The sequence below is a fragment of the Amphibalanus amphitrite genome, unplaced genomic scaffold, assembly GCF_019059575.1.
Source record: "Amphibalanus amphitrite isolate SeventyFive unplaced genomic scaffold, NRLGWU_Aamphi_draft 000642F_arrow, whole genome shotgun sequence".
Taxonomy (NCBI): domain Eukaryota; kingdom Metazoa; phylum Arthropoda; class Thecostraca; order Balanomorpha; family Balanidae; genus Amphibalanus; species Amphibalanus amphitrite.
In genome coordinates, this window is record NW_024882136.1 from 86198 (window position 1) to 106164 (window position 19967).

At 46.4% G+C, this 19967-nt stretch overlaps 1 protein-coding gene across 3 annotated transcripts in view; it reads right to left on the bottom strand.

The window, feature by feature from the left end:
- LOC122363844 (dimethylglycine dehydrogenase, mitochondrial-like) overlaps positions 1–19967 on the bottom strand; it is a 367327-nt gene that overhangs the window by 65319 nt on the left and 282041 nt on the right. For all 3 annotated transcript variants that reach the window (XM_043333585.1, XM_043333584.1, XM_043333586.1), the window contains exons 11-12: positions 18373–18556; positions 5922–6084 (exon numbers count right to left, since the gene is read on the bottom strand). In XM_043333585.1, the coding sequence (XP_043189520.1) occupies positions 5922–6084; positions 18373–18556 (347 nt within the window). The remainder of the gene's footprint in view (positions 1–5921; positions 6085–18372; positions 18557–19967) is intronic.

Sequence of the window (19967 nt, forward strand, 5' to 3'; positions counted from 1 at the left end):
TGATGGATGCAGCTTCAGGTTTGATATGAAGCTGTGTTTTGTAGTGCCCGCTCTGGTGCACGCTGATCTGCGTGTCTAAAAATGCTATTTGTCCCCGAGGACTGGCTGTGTCGGAACGTTCGATGGTGAATTTGATCGTGGGGTGAACCGAGTTGACATATTCGAAGTAAGCTGAGAGCTCACATTTCACAAAATGGTTAGTCGATGTGCAAAATTCATCGGTACTGTGCGTAAACAATCTATATTATGATTTATAAGATGTCTGTACGTGTGTCATGCCTTATGTGTCTTATTGCGCCTGAAAGGCGCCGCGTAGCGACGTGAAATTTGGCATGCCGAATCGGTGGGTTGATGTCACCTCTGTATTAAAATTTGGGACGGATTGGCCCAGGGGTGCGCCGTCAGCACGCGCTCGCGTGCGCCATAGGGTTAACACAGGAAACGGTCAAATCGAAGATCGGGCGAAAACCGGCCTGCGGCGCCCACTTCCCGGCTGTATAAGTCGGCAACGGAGAGTCGCAGCGACACGGGGTTGTCACCACTGGATAGAGGAGAGATGGAACTAGCGTATCGATATGGTTTCATAGCATAGCTTGCGCCACGTGCAAGACAGCACCCCCAGTTGCGAAAAAATGACCGATTTCGTGCATTGTGACGGGAAAATCGATGCCGCTGGAAAACGGTTTGACGGAATGAAATCGGTGTTGTACCATTTTGCAGACAAATGTATGTGTAATCAGAGAATAGCAAACAAAAGCTGATGATACGTACCATTTCCTTAATAATATAAAATTAGTTTGAAAATTTGATTCGCGCGGAGCGCGATGTCCTTTACAACATCAAAACGTATTGAAAACGCTGACCAATCGCTATGAAACCTACATATTCGGAAAGAGCATTCTTTTCTGACCAATATCCACCCAAAATATTATCGAAAAGTCAATAAACTTTTGTGAAAATGACTCAAACATACGACCGTGTTTTGTTAACGTTACAGGTATTTTTCGATAAAATCCGATCGATGGCTTATGGCCGGCAAGTCATTCAACTTTTGGCAATAGCTATCAAAGCATGGGCTGCAATGCACCGCCCGCAAAGGGGAATTCCAAACACTGAAAATAAGCGCTCACCAGTAAACAGCACATTTTTGTACTAGGAATAACTCAGCTACTACTGGGCCGATTGCGCTGAAACTTGGACTGTGGGTGGAGGGGGCACTCATCTGGCGATGCATGGTCATGTGTGACAGGTAGGGTGGATCGATTGCACGTGCGCACGTGAGGGGTCCACCTATACATCTCAAGAACGGCTGGGCCGATTTCGCTCAAATTTTGTACACCGTTAGGAACAATTTAGAGGGGTGGCTGGCACAAGTCATCTAGAGTCTCAGTTAGCGCGTGCGCACGTGCAGCGGGCCGCTTTTATATCTCAAGAACGGCTGGGCCGATTGCGCTCAAATTTGGTACATTACTTTAATCGAGTATGAGAAGGGTAACGACGTGTAGGTTATGAGTAAGATAGGGTATGGGTAGGTTAGGGTAGGGTAGGGTGTGTTTGAGCTCGATAAAGGCAAACCATGAGAAAGGCTCTAACAACCCGCAACCAGCACCAGCATAACATGCCTTTCAAACAAATATCCAACTTCGACAAAATAAGACAAATAAAAATCATGAGTTCCCACACCCAAATTAATGCCCCATCAAATGCATCTATCAAAACGCACAGTTATAGCGCAAAACATGCCATCTAGTGACTGTTTATTTAAAACTTTCGTCAATGATCAAAATGTCAATGATGTAGTGCTTATCTAGCCATATTCAATGTTTAACGTTATTCACGCATTCAGGGATGAGGCTTATGACAGTTCCAGCGCAATTTGCAACCAATTAACCATTGAATTCCGAAAAGGCAGTTATACCATAGCTACGAGGAGACTGCCGGCGCCATACCGAGTAGGCATGTAGATTCTTGAGCGTCGGACTCCTAAACGCTTCGATACAAACCACGAAGTCGGCCGTCATTATCGCGTCACTGCCCGTGCGATGTCATGGGACAACGCCTCGGGCGGCCGCGCCGGTCGGACTCGCGAGGGAATGGCTGACAGATGGCAAGCCGGGCCCTGCCGGCCGGACACCTTGGTTTTTGGGGCGGGGCTGACTTATCCAGCCTGTTGCCTGTTCCTTGGTGTTTGAGGCGGGGTCAGCTTATCCAGCCTGTTGCTCTGTTGCCTGTCCATTTTTCAATCAGCCGATAACATGTCAGCTACGTCCATCTACATTGTACCTATGGCGCTCATGAACGCTACCGATTTTTATGTGGATCGATGGTCTACGAGTTTCGCCACCTATGCCTCGCATTGCACTGTATAAACGCGGTCATATTTATACTTCTCTGTAAAGGGGCGATCTGTTTTTAGTTTTGTTAGTTTTGTTAGTTTTGTTAGTTTTGTAGTTATGCTGAAGGTTTTGCCGGAATGCCTCTCACTGGCGCCACCTATGTGCTGATCGGACGAATGGGTTTTGCTGATTGGCCATCGAACAACGCAAAAAGGTGTACTAGCCGCACCATCTGAACATACATTGCATAGGGGAAGCCGGGGTAACCCCGGGCGCGGGGGAAGCCCGGCCACCCCGTTTCCGGCTAAATTATTCATAATAAATCCTCTTCGGGCCGTTTGGAAGGCGGCCGGACCGTCCCAACAGGGCAATCTGGTCCCACGGGGACAGTCTCGCTTCCGCAGACCGCATCGACTGTGACCAGTTGGTCTGGCAGTCCCCGGGAGACGGTCAAGACACACTGGTCTACTGCATGAGCCTTTCGCTAGGGTAAACGCAGTAAAAAGCAGTTTCATTGCACGTCTCTCTCGTTCATGCAATCTGCTGCTACAGCACGTGCAAGCCGCAGATATTTTCATGGCAGCTCATTCGGACGCGATGCCTGGGAGTACTCCAACACTCTCAGTCCCTACAACGTCTGAGTGTTGTCTCTGGTGTTTGTGCGATCACTTTATTATCTGTTTGCTTACTGTACGTTTTGTTTTAGTTTTTGTGTTTTTGTGTTGTTATTTGTATGTGTCATACTGAACTGACTGGAGCCGTAAATGGGCGTTTGTCTGTGGCTACCTGGATAATTAATAAACAAATAAACAGATCACTGTAGCTGGCTCGCACAATCCAATTACTACACCAGAACATAGTCATGTCATAGCTTTGCAAGGGCCTTTTCAGACCGAAAGAGTTGGCTTCCGACAAAACAGACAATTTTTCTCAAGTAATGCATTTCATCAAGCACCACATGTTTTCAGAGTGTTTATTATGGGTTCCGTCCCATAAAAGCGTAGTTCAATTTTCTCCCACTGACTTGAGGGATCTCAAAATTGGCCCGGCCTTGCTGTCAACGATTTCAAACTTGCTAAGTATACGTTGTAAATACATATACTGATTTCGATAGACTGAATATTACATAGACTGAATATCGAATACATACAGGGCAGTGGCGGCGCCACGAATTTTCGCCAGTGGGGGCAAGCTTGAGGTGACCCGACTGTTGTCTGATACGCCGAACTGCAAAATCCATGAGCACCTTCCCCCTAGTTGTTGCCATTCAAAATTATTATGGTTTCAGGTTTCATGCATACATACATATTGAGCTTAACCATTAACCCTCGCTGGCCCGGAAGGGGGGGGGGGCGTTTTTCGCCTCCCCTGGCGAATGTTTGCGATACCTCACGAACGCGTTGGGATAGAAAGACGAAACTTGCTGTACCTTATCCCCCATTAATTTGACATCTTTTGAAAGCAAAAAAATTGGACCTAGCCTCCTTGACAACGTCACAAGGTCGATTTTGCTAGATCCCTGCACGGCAAACGTCGGCGTCACAGACGTGTACGTGAGGGTGAGGTCAACATAAAACTTGACCTTTTCCAAACAATATACATATATGTCATTCGACGCATCTCGACGAAACGAATGCGAGGGTACCTCTGCCGTAGCTCTAGGACCATTTTTGTTGAAGTTAGGTATTTCATATTTGCGAAAAACAAACTAAAGCCCCAGCTCAGGGTCGTTGACCTGACCTCTGACCTCAGGTCACCAAAGCTTCAACCAGCTGCCAGAGAAAGAGTTTTAGAGCTAGAGTCAATTGTTACGAGCACGGTTGTGTAGCATTTTACCTAGAAAAAGAAATACTTAAGTAACTTTGGTGACCCGAGGTCAGAGGTCAGGTCAACGACCCTAAGCTGGGGCTTAAGTTTTTTTTCGCAAATAACTTCAACAAAAATGGTCCTAGAGCTATACGGCAGTGGTACAGGTCTCGCGGGTTTTAGCGGTAGGTTTTGCACATTAAAAATTTAGTGTTTTTAGGCTATATCTTCGTCGTCTTAGGCTTTTAAGTGTTGACAATGCGATCGACTTGTTGGGTAACAAGCCGGCCATGATCGTGTAAAATGGCTTCATCGTAGTTCGATTAGTTTCTGAGATATAACCGGAAATGCAAAAGTGCAATAACCTACCGCTTAATCTCGCGAGAGCCGTACCTTCGCATTCGTCTCGTCGAGATGCGCCAAATTGCATATATAATGCATATACACACCTATCACATTTTGTCATACCTCCCTGACCTCAGTCTCAGGCTAAGGGTTCCCAAAAGAGGGTGATCTCTATTCTCTTCTCCGGCCGACTTTTGACAAACTGATTCTCAACCTCCTCGAGGTCAAGCTCGAGGACAGCCTTCTGGTGAATGAAAATGAGTAGGGGAATGAGTGGGAGTAGGAGATATGCGATAGGCGGTCCGAGAACGAACGTTCTGCTGATGCACTTGATACGGGGATCGTGAAAAACAGACGTACTATTATAATCGCCTATCATGAATGTTGCACCGGTCTTCTGTTCCCTTTTCAACATCAGCCAAATTTTGTGGGGGCAAAAACATAGTCTTGCCCCCATGGCCTCATGCCAGTGGGGGCAGTTTGCCCCCACTGCCCCCACGGTGACGCCGCCCTTGATACAGGGTCTTTCATAATAAATGTTATTTTTAAAATAGCCATAGCTCAGGTTTGTTTGTTTATTGAGGCTTTAGGGCGCACCGACAGCAAAGGTCATTTTGCGCCCATAACGTCGCACCCATAGCTCAGGTGATATACATCACAAAGTGATCCATAGCTCAGGTGATATCATCTCAAAGTTATATTGTCAATACCCGAATGAAATAACAACTTTTTTATTTTTTCATGGTTTAGCAGGGTTCGCACTTCACAAAATGTGGAACGCTTCAAAATTTCGGGTGGTGCGTTCCTCTAACTTGCTTTCCTTTGAAAAACTTTGCGTTCCTGCGTTTTTGCGTTCCTAAAAAGGCGGTGCGTACGTACTTACGCAAGAACGCAGGAACGCACTAAAGGAACGCACTTGCCCAGCTCTGTATGCCCGACGTTTTTTTTTTTCTTTTGTGCAGAAAACACAACCACCCTTGGTGAATATCGAACAACCATCCATTCAAGTGCTGGACCGAGACTCTAACCACTCGGCTACGGCGACTTGGTGTCCGTCCGCGAGTTCAGTTTGCACTGTAAGTTTCAAGTCAAACCATAGCCCCAATGGATGTATTCTTGTCCCAGATGGCAGATGGTAATGACGTCACACAAGAGATGGCGCTAGTTGGTTGGCCGATTCGTGGCATGCAGTTGGCGAATACGCGCCCCGGTCTACCCTATTTTAGTTTTTCATAGGTAATGCGCAATACACGGCAGTAAAATACCAAAATAGTGCAGTAAAATAGCATTGGCGACGATCAAATAACATGTGCGCGATATGTAAACGTCTGCAACAATTGCTGTCATATTCCTACCAAATCCGTGGCGTCACTGCGGCGCCCTTTTTTCCTTGAGTGAGTAGTGATGTATGTAATATAGGGGCTCGGCACCTACCTGTCGGGCGCTGAGGAACGGGAACCGGCCGACGTCCTGTGTGGTGAGCTGCTGCAGCAGCTGCCGGCTGCGCGGACCGGCCACGCTCAGCACGCCCAGCTCCTCCGTGGCGTTCCGCAGCTCCACCTGCAGGCCCCTCTCACGAGCCACGTACTGCAGCCACCTGCACAAACAGTATGTATGTACATACTTACACATGAGCCATGTCCGGAGGCTGGGCCCAGGGCACACTGCACACGTCTAGGGGTGTCGCCACGGATTTTTTAGTAGGGGGTGGGGGTCGGGTTGCTGGTCTTCGCCTTGACGGGTAGGGGTGTTTTTGGACACGCACCCGTTTTTTCGTGTGGGAAACCTCACGCAGGGCCACGAAAGCAGCGGTATAACTTATTGTAAATTAAATTTGCATTGTAGATAGATAGATAATGTATTAGGATCCTCCACAAAGTGGATTTTATGGTATCCACGTCAATACATAAATGCAAAACACTTTTGACAGACATTGCACAGACAAACCAACGCCAGACACCTATCTATCAAACATACAATGTTAAAATTGAACAGTAGTGCTAAACTGTGGCTACTCTAAAAATGAACACCCTATAAAAGTGGAAATATAGAAGGCAATGAAACAAGTGCATGACATCAGCATACAAGCTGATGGTAAAATATATAAATGTCTACAAAATAGATAGAAATCCTTAAAGAAAATAAGAACCACTAAAATGCATACATGTAGGTAGATACTATATAGATAAAAAATAAAAGGCACGAGGACAGCCCTATCACTTCAGAACACTGTTCCATGCAGCAACTGCTCTAAAAAGAAAACTGCGTCGCGCCATCTCTGTTTTGACGCGCGGCAACTGCAGCTGGCCACTCGCTGCTGCTCGGGTACTCTGGCCGGATATCTCAGAGCGATGCACGAGCTTCGCTCTCAGGATCTCCGATGCGTCTGACGCAGTGAGTAGTCGTTTTACAATCGAGATATCATGATCCTTCAGCATATCATCCAGCTTTCCCCATCCGAGCTGCTGCAGCACCGGTGTAAGATGTTCGCGGCGGCCCAGTCCAGTTACAATCCTAGCACTGAAGTTCACAGCCTTCTGGATCCGCTTCTTCTGCTCTACCGTGCAGCTACCCCAAACACTGATACAATAGCGCACATGTGGAAGGACTAGCGCTTCAACGAGCAGGCGCTTGGTATCCTCTGGTAGTCGGTGACGCATCCTGGCCAGGCCTATCAACACAGCGTAGCAGCGCTGCACAGCTGCTGATACATGTTTTTCCCACGTCAGATGCCGATCAATGATGACGCCCAGAACCTTGACACTTTGAGCTGGGAGAATCGTATCTGTTCCAAATTTAACTGAGAAATTTTCCTCAAAGATTTTCCGCTTCGATTTAATAATAACCATTTCCGTTTTGGATGGATTTATCCTCAGTCTGTTCTGAGTAAACCACTTAAATGCAGTGGAGAGGTTACGTTCGACTCGATTTTTAAGAATGTCACTGTTTGAAGGCAGTTCTGTGTCCAGGAATTGGGCGTCATCTGCGTACAAAATCAATTGTGAATAAAATAAATTGCCGGTCCCGTAGCTCAGTTGGTTAGAGCGTTGGACTCCGCGTGGTGAGAGCACGCGTTCCCGGTTATGACAGTCCGGGTTCGAAGCGCGACGGGCGCTCGACATTTATGGGCCTCCTGACAGGTATGGTTGCGGTTGGTGGCAGGCCGTAGCCAGGCGAAGTCAGTGAGGGGACCGGCCGTGCGCGGCTTTGAGCGCACGTTAACACGCGCACTGCAGGGGGGGGGTTGTTTTCAACCCCCCCTGTGGTTTTTCGCAAATTGCGAGAAAACGGCGGCGCGTAGCGCCGCCAAATTTTGCATACCTGTTCTCACAACTTTTGCACACCTTGAGTAAAAATTTTGACCCCAGGTGACCTATGGTCAGGTCACCAGGTCAGGTCAAGTGACCCTACCTCGAAACGTAAATTTCGAAGTTTGCAATCCCACCAAGCCCACAGTTGTTGAGATATGATCTTGAAACTCACAGGAAATAGTAAAGTCATCACGAGCTACAACTTGTATATCTCGGAATTTTTATATCGATGACCTAAGGTCAGGTCATTTTTGCGACCGGCCCATTATAAGTCAATGGGAGAAATTTCAACTTACTCTGAATGCCATCCTATGACTTCAATACGCTCAGGATCATAGTATTACAGGTCCCTGTTGGTGATTTCACCGAAACATATCACTTATGACCTTTGGAAGGTGATCTCCAGGTCATCTTAGGTCACCTGAGGTCACCAGCGGTTTTTCTTCAATAACTTGAGATTGAGTAGAGATAGAGACTCCGTTCGACGTTTATCGTGTTTTTCTCGTCAATGCGGATCGAATGATATGCAACATGACCTATTTCGGTCAGGTCATGACCTTGACCTGAGGTCAAATTTTCAACTTGACCTTTCGAGGTCATATTATATATCATTCGATGCGCCTTGACGAGCTAAGAACGATGGCGTTCGAATCGATCCTCTGTCTTGTGTGCAAGACAAGTTATTCAAGAAAAACTACCGCGAAATTCCTGTTGTGAAAATCGTAACATTTTGTCTTCGGTGACCTCTGGTGACCTCGTTTTTGACCTGACCCAAAAATGATCTTAGTATTTCTTGTCGATCTCATCTTAACCTATCCAACGCCGTTTACCGCTTGTCGCTACGTTGCGCCGTTTTCGAGATCTCAGGGGGGGTTGTTTTCACCCCCCCCCCCTGCAGTTCGTGTTCGGCTCAGACCCGCTGCAGTGCGCGTGTTAAACTTTGGACTCTAAATTCTGCCATAGAATCGGAATTGCGCGATCGGAGGGTTGAGGGCAGGGTCATCGCAACAAGCTTCGCTTAGCGGTGGCTCTGTCCTTGTGAATCCTTCCCATCAAAAGGTTCGGACTAAATTTATTAAAAAAAAAACAATAATCACATGTCACCTAAGGTCAGGTCACCGTGGCATGTCAAGTTCAATAACTATGCCTCTTAGAATTCCTATCTTGTCATTCCGACAGATTATCTCCTAAAAGTTTGAAAATTAGTATGATGCTTGGAGACAGGTTACACAGCACATCGGGTGGACGCGTCCACCCAATGTCCTGTGTAACCCGTCTATATGTTACAGGCAATGTGTGGAATCAGGCATTCTACATATATCCCTGACTGCATAGGCATTCTATAGAACCAGTATAACGCCTTTTGGGGCGACTAACGGAGCGAGCGAGAGGGTGAGCCTTGCACGTGCGAAATTTCGAGGGGGTACCTCCAACTGACTTGGGCACGGCACCCTACTAACCGGTCTCTAGCGATGTGCCAAATTTGAGCACAATCGGCCCAGCCGTTCTCGAGATCTGGAAACGACCCCTGCACGTGCGCACGTGCAGCAGCACCCCAATTCTGGCACATGGATATGCAGTGCCTAGTGGGTGCCTATACCTATGTGTACATGTCAACTTTCAGCGCAATCGGCCCAGTGGTTACCGAGATATTGCCATTGTTACAAAGCTGACACCTCTTCGTTTTGCACGTGGCACGTGCATAAGGGGTCACCCACATGCATCGGGAATAGTCCAATGCTTGGTAGAAGGAATGAAGCTACCCTACAAAAATTACCGCATGTAAATCGGTCAAGTGGTTGCTGAGATATAAGCCTCGCAAAAGCGTCCGCACGGCCGGCCGGCCGCTCATACTCAGAAATATCCGTTAATCTAAGACTTTTTTATACGCTCGCTTCGCTCGCTCCGTAATGACTGGCTTAACCCGCGCCCGGCTGAGGGTCCTGGATTTCCACGCCCTGCTGGGGGGGGGGGGGGTGTTTGAACACCCCCCCCCCTTGTAACTCGGCTCCTGGGCCACGTAGCGATACGCGGAAGGCGGCGTTCGAAAGAGCGTAAAAAATAATGACGAAATCACTTCGGTCAATGTTTTGGTCAGGTCAAAGGTCAGGTCACCAGAGGCCATTGAAGGCAAAATTTCGCCGATTTCCAGGTCGAATGTCAAAAATTTCCAAGAAGCCAACGCATAACTCGGGAACCAATAGAGCTACAGCCGCGAAAAAGCGCATTCGATAGCCCTATTAACGCCATTTCTGAGTAATTCTCTCAGATTTGACCTAACGTCAACGGTTTTGCCTGCAGGGGGCAAAAACTGCAAAAATAGCCGATTTTTTCGGAAACAGTTTTTCTGCTATAACTTTTGACCCAAGCCTTGTGCGAGCTTACTTTTACCGGCATCGTGTTCCTCTCGTCAAGACGCATCGAATGAACTATAACTTGACCTTGAAAGGTCAACTTGAAAATGTGACCTCAGGTCAAGGTCATGACCTGACCGGAAAGGGTCATGTTGCATATCAGTCGATCCGTATCGTCGAGCTGAACACATCTAAGGCGTTTTCATCGCTCTAGCATGCCTCTATCAAAAGTTATTTGCGAAAAACTGTTAGATACCATTCGTGACCTAAGATGACCTCAGGGCATAAACAAGGGTCACGGACACCATTTTTCTGTTCTGTGTGTCTAAACCACTTGTAATTCGGTGTTTGGGAGTGTTTATAATGTCTTTCGTCCAAAAGAGGCGCATTTCAATTTTCTCCCATTGACTTATAATGGGGAGGTCGCAAAATTGACCTGACCTTAGGTCATCGATATCAAAATTCTGAGATATACATTTTGTACATACTATTGCTCTTAGCAATCGCTGAAAGTTTCAAAGCGATCGGTCACTCGGTGTAGCTATGACAGACATTGAAACTTTTTATGAGGTGAGGTCACTTCAAGTGACCTGGTGACCTGACCTTGAATGACCTTGGTCTGAAATTTTCACAACTTGTGTAGAATTGATGTATGATAAGGTGTACCAGCATTTTGATTATCCGAAACAACACGCGTCTAAAAGTTCTCCTTTGAGACGCTGATGACGGCGATTTAGCCGAAACGCGTTCGTCTATCATTTTTGTTCCGTGCTATTATACTTGTCTCAACTGAAGTACTATTTGTTTACCTAATTTTCTTTATTGGCCTTGGCCGGTCGTCACCTCACACCATTTCAGGGCAATGAGTTGAGAGGAAGCGATGGAGAAATTGTGCTATGCCGACCACCAAATGGTGCGCCGCAAGCAGCAACTGATCCAATCCCCTTGGCACGGGAGCGGGGAGAGCAACGGCGCAAGGCACAGGAGAGCTACAGGCGCCAGTCGCTGTAGGCCAACTAGTCGCTTAAACGGTTACCCTCGGAGGATTATGCTGCTACAGATACGAAGCTGCACTACACCTTTTTGCACTCAAAATAGGCATCTTTTCATTCAATTTCGGCGAATTGCATTCAATTTTAGCGATCTCTCATTTGCTTCGAATAGAGAGATCGCTAAAATTGAATGCAATTCGCCGAAATTGAATGAAAAGATGCCTATTTTGAGTGCAAAAAGGTGTAGTACACCTTTTTGCACTCAAAATAGGCATCTTTTCATTCAATTTCGGCGAATTGCATTCAATTTTAGCGACCTCTCATTTGCTTCGAATAGAGAGATCGCTAAAATTGAATGCAATTCGCCGAAATTGAATGAAAAGATGCCTATTTTGAGTGCAAAAAGGTGTAGAGTGTTGGCTGGGTGGGTGGACCGTGGGCTTGAATCGACAGTGATTGCGAATGGCGATGGCTTCGTTCTGAGTTCTGATGTTAGAAATTAAAGGGAGTGTGCCACCTTCCAATGATTTCCCATTTTATATTTCCTAGGATAAAAAGCTTCTGTTTTTACCTAATATCGCCAAAAAAATCAAAAAATGGGCCTGGAATAGTGCTTTTTTTCGCCTAAAAGTTTATCGGTTATTCGATATGTACATGTCGTAGGCATCGGGTGAAATCCGGCATTTCATGAAATGTCTAGGCATTACATGGAATGCCGGCAAAAACTGAAATCTTCGTAGAAATACGAACGTTACAGCGAATGCCTGAAAATTTTAGGTTTTTCATGAAGTGCCAGGCGGAGGCCAGGCACTCCCTGAAATATGGTCAAAACCAATTGAGTACACTCGTTGCCTAGGCATTACATGAAATGCCCGACTGACGGCCGGCACTTTCTGAAACGATTACCGCAGCTATGTGGTTTCCCGCGCTTGGCCTGAGAGAGGCGTTCCGAGAGCAGTCACTTTTTGGAGGGCAAGGGATGAAGCAGTGTGCATGCCGGGCCAGCGCCAAACAGTGCAACACCGGTGGAAGTGCCGTAAGGCTGGAATGATGTGTACGAGTCGGTGCCACGCGGCGTTCCCATGTGTCAACAAATAATAAAACAGTTCTGGAACCTTTTGTTTGAAAATGCGGTCTCTATAGGAGAGTTTCCAGACGATATTTTGTTTTTTACTGCCTATGGACCAACACAGCAGACCCCACACTTCAGAGAAACCCGATAACTGCACAGTGTAGTTAATATTTGTGTACTAGCTAACAATAAAGTAGGTACGCTGCAGACTAGACGATCCGTGAAATATCTCGTAGTGTTAGCCCATTTTACACCACTACGATAACGTCCCTCCCCCTTCCGCCCGCCGGCGTGTATATGCACACAACCGTCCGCGCACGAAAAGTTTTGTTACAGAGAGTGCCGGTCGTCTTTTGGGCAATCCATGTAATGCCTAGGCAACGAGTGTACTCAGTTAATTTTGACCATATTTCAGGGAGTGTCTGGCCTCCGACTGGCATTTCATGAAATGCCTAAAATTTTCAGGCATTCGCTGTAACGCGCCTATTTCTACGAAGATTTCAGTTTTTGCCGGCATTCCATGTAATGCCTAAGCATTTCATGAAATGCCGGATTTCACCCGATGCCTACGATATACATATAACAACTGTAGTGGGCTGACCTGCAAACAGGCGCCGGCAGCAATCGCGAATGCGGCGCACATGTGACAATAAGCAAAGGTCATTATAGAGTTACGACGCACGGGAATGAGTTATCAGCTGTCTAATCGTAGACAACACAATGTCGAACTTAAACTGTAAGCCTGCATTGGTATTGTTTCTTTAACCCTCGCATGTGTGCGGCGTTTGCCAGCTTCTAAAGTGTAGGGGGGGGGGGGGGGGGTCGGTTGGACCCCCCTTGCCGTTTGGTCCCTGATCGAGCTAGAGCTTCGCGGAAAAAAAACGAGCGTGTTGCCCATGACGAGAGGAAGCCGATGATACCCAATTTTAAGGTCCTAGGTCATTGATTGACCTTCCAGGTCAGGTCAGGTCAATGACCCAAAGTCGAGAAAATCGGGACCTATTAGAAAGACGTAAAGTGTGGCTACTGAGGGGTTTTTCGGGGTGCTGATCACGAATATCGTGTTAGTTTTGATCACAGATGATGTCTTTAAGCATTTAGACCAGGTCGGGTCAGGTCAGGTCAACCAGTAGCGGTTGTGACGGGTATTCGTAGTACGTGTCAACCGCCTCTGACAGCTTCGTAACATATTACGAAGGCACCAAAACTACTTCGTAAATGTTCAAATGGTTGCTAAATTCGAGCTCAACTCCAAAAACTAGCCAGAAACATGTAAAACTCGAAAAAGTGAACCGAGGTAACCCCAGGTCACCAAAGGTTAATGACCTGACCTGACCTTCAGGTGACCTTGGCACCCACCCTAATGCATGGGAGCAACATCAAATCACATGTTTGAACGTTTGATACCACGAAAAGCTTGCATACGTGCGAGCCGACATATGCGGAATCGCGATTCCGGCCAAACATGGTCTCGGAAAAGAGGTCACAGGTCAAAGGTCATTTGGGTCAGGGTCATGAAATTTTCAGGGTAGGTGTAAAATTGATCAATGCGAGGGTACTGAAAGTTTCGTCGCGATCGGCCGCTTTTTACGCGAGTTATTTGCGAAAAACCATGGGGGGGAAGTCCATAGGTGTCGATTTGTTTACTTTTGGGTGTGCCCGGGCACCCCCAATGCTGAGTTGGGCACCCCCCAAGGGGCTCTGGGCACCCACAACCAAAGTTAGTACTGGCATCACTGTTATGGTTCTTTGAACGCATTGTTTTCTCTGATTCATAAGCGCGGAAACCGAGGGGGGGGGGGCAGTAGGGACAGTTTGCCCCCCCCCCAACTCTGGAGCCGTGAGAGCGGTGCCCCCACAGCTTTAAGACGGAACATAGCACGTTTTTGCAAATGTTTTCTTTTTTATGAAAAAGCCAAGGGTGAAAAATAAATGGCCTAAAACCGGCGAGAAAACTAGATTTGAGGGTACCCTAGGCTGCTTTCTATTTGGTGTGCCGACACCATTCTGAACACATCCAAACACCTATTAACAATTCAACATGACACACTGAACTGGAAAATGACACCCGACGTGAAAATGACGTGACCCTTCCTAGTATCCCTGAAGTCATCTCAGGTCACAAAAGGGAGCCTAACAGTTTTTCGTTAATAACTTCTGGTAGGCGCAAGCTAGAGCGATAATTGACTGAACGGATCCACTGACATGCAACATAACCTTTTCCGGTCAGGTCTTGACCTCGGACCCGGGGTCAAATTTCAAAATGAACTTTCAAGGTCAAACTATAGTTTATTCGTCGGGTCTTGATAAGAAGATCATGATGGCTAGCAAAATAATGTCATGACTTTCTCGAGTAAAAAGCTATGGCAGAAAAAAAAACTTCATGAGTGGCTATTATTAGAGTTTTTGCCCTCTGGAGAGTGTATGCTAAGCCTTTGACCTGAGGTCAAATCTGAAGACTGCTTTGGCCAAAGAGCGCTGAAAGAGCTATCGAATGCGCTTTTCCGCGGCGCTGCAGCTCTATAAGTTCCCAAATTATGCGCCAGGTTTTCGAAAATTGTTCAAACAATCCAAACTTGACCTTTTATGACCTCTGGCCACCTGAGCTTTGACATGACCTTATGAAGACCAAGTATTCTGTTCATTTTAACTGTCTTTCCAATGCCGCCTACCGCATGTCGCTAAGTGGCCCAGGAGCCGAGTTAGACGGGGGTGTTCAGACACACACCCCCGGCCCGGCGCGGAAGGCGCTGAGCACCGGCCCAGCGCGGGTAAAACTGCTCCGTCTCCGTCTTAAAGACGTCGTAAAGTGTGGCTGCTAGGTATGGTTTTTTTCGGGGTGCAGATCACGAACATTATGTTAGTTTTGATCACAGATGATGTTGTCATGCATTTAGGCCAGGTGGGGTCAGGACGGGTCAGGTCAACCAGTAGGGGTCCTGCCGGGTATTCGTAGTAGGTGTCAACCGCCTCTGACAGCTTCGTAGCATGTTATGAAGGCACCAAAACTACTTCGTAAATGTTTATATGTTTGCTAAATTCGAATTCAGCTCCAAAAACTAGCCTAGAAACATGAAAAACTCGAAAAAAAATGAACCGAGGGCCCCAAAGGTCAATGTCCTGACCTGACCTTCAGGTGACATTGACACCCACCCTTATGCATGGGAGCAACATCATATCACATGTTTGAACGCTTGAAACCACGAAAAGACTGCAAACGCGCGGCTAATGCGAGCCAACATACGCAAAATCGCGATTCCGGCCAAACATGGTCTCGAAAAGTAGTTCACAGGTCAAAGGTCATTTGGGTTAGGGTCATGAAATTTCAAGGACAGGTTTAAAATTGATCAACGCGAGGGTACTCCTGAAAGTTTCGTCGTGATCGGCCGCTTTTTACGCGAGTTATTCGCGAAAAAACGAGGGGGGGTCGAACGGACCCCCCCCCCCCAATGTATACGGGCGAGGATTAAAGCTCTGGGCACCCCCAACCATTTTCACAAATCGACACCCCTGGGGGGTCCATCCGACCCCCCCCCCCTACACATGCGAGAGTTATTTTGGCTGTCGAACATTAATTTATGGTTGAAATATGATTTTATGTAAAATAATTGATATTAAACAGCCGTCTCTTAAGTTATGAACCCATCTCACCGCACGAAAGTGGCAGAAATGACAATGATCAGCTGACGCATTTTTCTTGGCCGAAGTCAGAGTGCGCGGCCCGACGCACCACCACCGCACCACAAAGTATGAGCAGAAGCCACCTAACAGGCGTGTTCGAAACCGCAGGAGATGATGATGAACGGGTTTATCGAAACTTGATTGGATGAGCCTATCGGTAATAGCGATTTTAGTGTGTGCATTTATTGTTCGTAGTGGTGTGAAATGTGGTTGGGGTACGACCGACAACCCGTCGGGGCAAATTTCGCACTGGGGTACTCAAAATTTGAAGAAAAAAAATTTAAGACGTTTCCATGAGCTTTGAAGGTATGGATAAGTTCTCAAAATCCGGTTCTCCTTATCCGGGTCATTAACTCCATATGGTCCAGGAAAGCTGGCACACTACCTTTAAGCAGAAGTATATAGCAAATGGTTAGGTCCTCGTCATAAGCACTTCGTGTATCGACTCTCAATATACAGGGACAGCTCAACCTACACTGTAATGCCAGGGAATAACTTAATGGTTTATTTCTCCACGTCCGGGCGGTTGCCCGGCCGTAACAAGAGCCGGATTAGGTGTTGTTCGATCTCCCCTTCCAGCTTGACTTCTGGGCCATGCGGTGTTCGAAAGGTCGTCAAAATGATAAAATTTTACTCGAGTAATGCTTTGGCAATGTTCGAAAGGATGCCAAATCTAAAATAAATAGCTAAGCCATTTTTAGGTCAGGCCAATTTTTGGCCATTTTTGGCTCGTAGCTGTTTTCTCCAGTTTGACCTTAACTCGATGTCTCAGTCCTCCAAAAATGGACGAATTTTTATCAAAAAAAATTTCTGTGCAAAAGTTTTTACCAAAGGCGTTTCCGATATTGACATTACGGCTTACACATCATCGTCTTTCTAGCGTTTAGATAAATACTCTGTACTCTCAGAATGAAAACCTGAAAGATAATATGCAATTAGTTAAGATTGAATACCTGACCGGAAAATTTGACTGAATGAACATGAATGACTGAATGAACATTTGACCGACTGAACATAAATATGTAGCTGACCGCAAGGTAGCCTGGCAGAAAATTATCAGTCTGTGCTCTTAACCTTATACAACATACACTAATTTGAGCAGCAAGAGACAAATGTATATACTGAGGCCCCCCCCCCCCACCGCCTGGAAGGTTAAGACTAAAGTTGTACTTAAGATGTGCTTAACTTTTAAGTACATACACTTAAACATGCAAAAAAAGTATATCATTCGACGCGCTTTGACGTGCTGAGTTCAATGGTGCTTTTTTTGCTCACGTCATTACCTTTATAGTGATAGGATGAGGTAAAGTGTGTTTTTTTCATGTTTCCATGCAGATACTCGTATGTGCGAATGTAACCATTACTTGAGTGCCTTGAGTGTACCCATTACCAAGTGTGAAAGTGCCTGTCATTCTTATCACGCGAAAAGTAGAAAGATAGAAAGTGACGATGATTCGACTTGTACCTAATTTGTATTTTGTCTTCCAATATTCTTATATTTGGCATTGATGTGATCATGGCCCGTGGCCGAAAATTCATCTAAAACAAAAATACATGAATGAAAAGTATAATTTTGTAAGGAGGTCATTCAAAAAACAATTAAACTTTTTTTGCTCATCTTAATTAGATCAAACGTTATAAGCGAAAAACTTTTGACCTGTTTTTAGCGAAATTGTTACATTAATACCCTCCCCCCCCAAAAAAAAACTCCCTAAATATTGACCGAGAGCAACCAAATTTGCACAGGGGCGAGAAATCCAGGGGGTACACCTACCAAATTTGGTGTTTCTAGGTGCCATAGGAGCCAATCGCGAGGGGGGTCGCATCGACCCCCCCCCCCTTGCCAGGCCGTGGTATGAAAAATGCCCTGCCAGGGCGAGGGTTGAATCATCATGCATATTATAACTGTGATAATCAGCGGGTGCGTGCTTATAATGCTTCACACAGTTCATGTTTCCTACTGATTAAAAATGACATGCTCTTTATATATTTTAATTAAGCTTAGAATGTGCAATATTATTTTTGTGTAGACTTGCATATCCCATTATCCCAGAAGGTGCTTTTGGCAGAAAGGGGCTGCACTTTTATTGCTCAGGAGGTGTTCGAGCACCCCAAAACCCCTAATACTCCTCCCCTGTGTATGACGTACGGGAAAGATGAATGGATCAATCTTATGGAGTAGCCTAGCCACCCACCCAGCTGTCCGCCGCCACTGACCCAGGGAGCAGCTGCCGGCGACTGACCTGAGGTCGAGGGCCTGCCGGCGACTGACCTGAGGTCGAGGGCCTGCCGGCGACTGACCTGAGGTCGAGGGCCTGCCGGCGACTGACCTGAGGTCGAGGGCCTGCCGGCGACTGACCTGAGGTCGAGGGCCTGCCGGCGACTGACCTGAGGTCGAGGGCCTGCCGGCGACTGACCTGAGGTCGAGGGCCTGCCGGCGACTGACCTGAGGTCGGGAGCCTGCCGGCGACTGACCTGAGGTCGTGGAGCTCGCTGCCGGCGCCGGTGACGATGAGGAAGCGATGGTCGTCCAGCGTGGTCAGCGTGAGCTCGGCCATCACCCGTCCGGCCGGCGTGAGGCAGTGCGTGATGCAGGTGCGCCCCACTGGCGGGATCGTGTTGGCAGTGGCGTGCTCCAGCAGCGCCCGGCCGTGGCGACCTGCGCACGCACGATAGAGGTCACGATAGAGGCCACCGACGGGCTCCCGCGCCGGTCACCATACTTGTATAATGCCTCGTCTGTCATTAAAATATAACCCCCAAAATTCGATCCGAGTGCCAGTCGCTACTTTCGTCGGCCTACTCGAATACTTTCCCTATATGCCCATTGGCTTAAAGGGATGTGTTCACCTTGAAAAAGGGGAGTGGATGGTTCCAAAATACTTGAAAATGGCTGATAATACCTCAATGGGTAGCTACATGCCATTAATTGGCCGAATTTTAATGAAAATGATGAAAAACTGTTTTCAAAATGATGACGTAATTTACGGTAGTGACGTCATATACAACACAAAGCCACCTTGTGGGAATGTAGCGAACCACAAGTCGCTTCAAGTTATGGTGAACCAATGTGCTACAGACATTGCGCGCAAGTTTCGATAATTACGCAAAAGTGTTTATGGCTGTATTTGTGTGCTTTTTTTCGACCTAACATTTTTCAAGCAATTTTATTTTTATTTATTTTTTTTAATGAACCAAAGTTCGTCCTACTTGTGGCTCAAAAAGGCTTTGGTAATGAAACTTCAAAGTGATATAGCCATGAAGAATATTGAATGGATCATAGAACAGTGGTGAATCAAATTCAAATTTATAATTATTTGAATTACGAAGTGTTGAACCTCATTAATAATTTAAGCCATGCACGGCAAAATTCACGATGCAGAACAGTTCGGAAAATTAAATTTGGGTTGAATTTACGTTAAATTAGGTACCCATCTGAATGTTCAATATAATTTTTGTGACAATAAAAATGTGATTTACATTGGCGAAACAAAAAGACGCATCCGTGACATATTCAATGAACACTTTCGTGACGCTAGGAACAAGGTAAAAAACACCCCTCTTGGCGATCACGTTACCCAAAGACATCGCACAATCACATCATCGTCATTCAAAATCTCCATTGAAAGAGTGTGTATTGGTGTGTCGCTAGTCACAGATCACGGTGCTCCTATGATTTTCCTTTGCTCCAAGACATATACAATACTGAACGAGGCCGGTGTAAATAAATTTTCAAGACCGAGGTCCTTACTGAATTTTTGAACGAGGCCGAAGGCCGAGTTCAAAAATCAGTAAGGACTGAGGTCTTGAAAATTTATCACCGGCCGAGTTTGGTATGTATTTTACTGTATGCCAACGATAAAATAATTGTCTAGACCGAAGCTCCTAGCCATTTTTTGAACGAGGCCATCCCAAAATGTTGACTTGGTAATTCGTTTTTGACCGTGGTCACTTTGCTTACACCAGTTATTACCACACCCCTCAGGCTAATGTATTTGAATAGGCCAGGCATACAGTAAAACCGAAGACCAGCTGTACAAGTAAAACTTTTGAGAAATTAAACCCATCCT